This window comes from Vigna radiata, chromosome 6 (assembly GCF_000741045.1).
Source record: "Vigna radiata var. radiata cultivar VC1973A chromosome 6, Vradiata_ver6, whole genome shotgun sequence".
Taxonomy (NCBI): Eukaryota; Viridiplantae; Streptophyta; class Magnoliopsida; order Fabales; family Fabaceae; genus Vigna; species Vigna radiata.
The window spans coordinates 10564462-10567811 of NC_028356.1; the positions used below are offsets into that span (position 1 = coordinate 10564462).

Here is a 3350-nt window from a genome sequence, read left to right on the forward strand (position 1 = left end):
TTGAAACTTGCTTGATCTAACATCTGTGTCTAAATTATTATGATTATGTTTTCATTTGCATATAGGTTACGGAAATGATATGGTTTAGCAAGAAAAGCAAAACCGAGTGGACCAGCCATTCTACCAATTCTTCACCTCATATATCTGCAATGTCATATCAGACCCCACATAGCAGGTTATTCTGCTTCCATCATTTTCCTCTTCAAAATAATTTACATCACATAATTTCAATTACTTAATATCTTTTCAACTTGAGTCCAATTCATAGTCTAATCATATTTGTTTTCTTCTGTTCTGGTTTATTAACGTTTGACACCTAATTCAACTATCTTTGCTTCATCCGTTGCATTACTACCACAATTATTAGCTCTGGCTGAAACCATATCATCCAGCTGAATTATTGAAACATCCTTTGTTCTATGCATTCAATGGCTTCTTCCTTATGCAACAACATCTTCCTCTTACTTTTTTTGCTTAATGTTCTTTCCTCCATAGGGCCATATCCAGTTGCAGTTCATTCAGCTGGTGATGCTCCGATTAATGTGACAAAGCACTTTTCCTTCTACAATTTCAGCTTCAGCAACAACCCCAGACTAGTCCATGATGTGAAGCTTCTTGGCAGTGCTAAGTTCTCAGATGAAAAGGGTTCTCTTCAAATCCCAGATGAGTCACAATACGCAGACATAAGACACCAAGCTGGTAGAGGCATCTATTCCTTCCCAATTCGCCTGCTAGATCCAACCACCAAGACCCCAGCTTCCTTTCAAACAACTTTCTCTTTTCAGCTCAACAATTCCACTGCCTCTGAGCAAGCTGCATATGGGGGTAGTGGCCTCACTTTCATCATTGTCCCTGATGAGTTCACTGTGGGAAGGCCCGGGCCATGGCTTGGCATGCTCAATGATGCTTGTGAAAATGACTACAAGGCAGTGGCCGTGGAGTTTGACACAAGAAAGAACCCAGAGTTTGGAGATCCTAATGACAACCATGTTGGCATCAACTTAGGTACCATAGTATCTACCAAAGTTATCAATGTTTCTGATGTTGGAGTTTCCCTTAAGGATGGTTTTGTTCACCGCGCTTGGATAACCTACGATGGTCCTCAGAGGAGAATGGATATTCGTCTTGGAAGGGCCAATGAAGAGGATTATCCTTCCACACCTATCTTCTCAGAATCTTTGGATCTCTCTCCTTATCTGAATGAGTACATGTTTGTGGGGTTCTCAGCTTCCACCGGTAACCATACACAAATCCACAACATACTCTCTTGGAACTTCACTTCTGTAAGCCAAGCTTTTCTGCGCTTCCCTTCATCTGAAACCTGCCAGGGTAAGATCTTACTTGAGAATAGTACAGCAGCACCAACTACTGAGAAGTCTTCTAAGAATGAGCCACCAAAAAGCTTTTTGATTTTTATGGCTTCTGTGGCATTGGCTCTGGCTCTTTTCCTTGGCTTTTACTTCATCAGCAGGCACAGGAGAAATGCTTCCAAGATAAAGACTTCGGTGGAGACAGAGATTCACTTGCCAAGACCTCCAAACAAACCACGCCGCTTCACATTTTCTCAACTTTCATCTTCAACTCGGTCATTCAGTGAGATAGAGTTGCTTGGCAGTGATTCTAGAGGAGAATACTACAGAGGAAAGCTTTCCAATGGAAGCCAGGTGGCTGTGAAAAGGTTCTCAACTCAGTTTCTCCACACACATGGATCAGACAAGAAGCGTTTGCTGAAGGAAATCAAAGTCATTGGCCATGTTCGCCACCCGAATTTGCTTCCTGTCAGAGGGTGGTGTCAAGACAACCATGAAATCATGGTGGTCTATGACTTTGTTCCCAATGGCAGCCTAGACAAATGGTTATTTGGCGCTGGTGTTCTTCCTTGGACTAGGAGATTCAAAGTTATTAAGGATGTAGCTGATGGCTTGAGCTTCCTCCACACTAAGCAACTAGCCCACAAGAACTTGAAATGCAGCAGTGTGTTTCTAGATGTTAACTTCAGAGCTGTTTTGGGTGATTTTGGGTTTGTGCTGTTGGGGGCAGAATCAAAACAGTTTGAGTCAGCAGTGTGCCATGGTGCAGACGTGTTTGAGTTTGGTGTCCTTGTGTTGGAAGTGATAGCTGGAAGGGTAAGGGATGAGAAAGAGGAGGGAAATCCAGAAGAGAGGAACCTGTTGGATTATGCTTGGAACTTGCATCAGATTGATGAGAAAGTTAAGCTGGTGGATAGAAGGATGGGATCATTGATCAACTTGGAGCAGGCAATTCGTGTTCTCGAAATTGGGTTGCTTTGCACCTTAAATGAGAACAAAGGAAGACCCTCAATGGAGCAAGTGGTGGAGTTTTTTCTGAACATGGATAAGCCCATTCCTGAACTGCCAAGAACTCGCCCTGTTTCCTTGTTCCCCTATAATAGCGCCAATACAGGACTTTGCAATACATATTCTTGCACTTTTTAGGCAAGTCATGATGTTGGTGAATGATTATGTGGGAGATGTAAGAATAAAAGTTGAAGGGACCATTCTTAAGCCTGCAACAATCGATTGGATTGATTTTCCAAATGCTGCAAGTGCTTAAAGTTTGTGTGTTTGTGACATGCTACATAAATAGTGTTGTATTTAGCCTGGGGTATTCAATTTCAGCATGCTTTGGCATTTCTCTGCAAGATTCAAAGCTCGAGGTTAGGAGGATTTGTGGCTCCGTTTAGAGTCCATCTAGCTACATGGCAAGTGAAAGATGGTTGATAATGGTAAAAAGGGAAAACATAATCAATACTATTTTTATGAAGAAATGTTAAATTGTATGAATCAAAGCTCAAGTGTAACCCCTTTCAATGCATTTTGTTTTACCCCGTCCAGTTCTTTAGCCCCAAGGCCATTACTCTGATTATTTCTGTTTTTAGTTTGTGCATGAAATTATGATTGGGCTATTGTGTTTTTATGTCAAGGTAACACTGAAAAAGGCAGTGAGAATAATTCTTCTTAGCCTTTTAATGATGTCTGTCTATCATTTTTGTACAATGTACTAGCAATAAAGGGCCTAAAATTCAAATCACAATGCATTATGCTTGTATTGATAACGTTCCAACAAGATGGAAGGTATCGAAAATATATTAATTTTGGTGGGTGGTTTGTTGTTCCATATAGCATGTAAATCGCATGTAATGTAGTTTACAATATGTTTTTTTTTTGGGTTATAAGGTTAAGGTTAATTGTTTACTGAGTTACATGTGTCTTGAAAGTCTGAATCACTTCGTCATTCTTCCTAGTAAGCCCTTTGGTCAAATTTGGAGGTTATCTGCAGAAGATATTTTGATGTCAAAGTCAATAAAGATTCGACAACTCTACTCTTTC

The 3350-nt window shown here is 40.6% G+C and overlaps 1 protein-coding gene across 1 annotated transcript; it reads left to right on the forward strand.

Moving 5' to 3' along the window:
- The first annotated feature begins 257 nt into the window (after positions 1-257).
- LOC106765053 (L-type lectin-domain containing receptor kinase VIII.2) lies at positions 258-3051 on the forward strand. Its single transcript, XM_014649541.2, has one exon. It carries the CDS (start codon positions 420-422, stop codon positions 2454-2456), a length of 2037 nt encoding a protein of 678 aa, XP_014505027.1. The 5' UTR covers positions 258-419; the 3' UTR covers positions 2457-3051.
- The last annotated feature ends 299 nt before the right edge of the window (positions 3052-3350 follow it).

What these genes read in the sequence shown, in the direction of transcription:
- LOC106765053 (XM_014649541.2), top strand. Translation starts at nt 420, where the DNA reads ATGCATTCAATGGCTTCTTCCTTATGCAACAACATCTTCCTCTTACTT.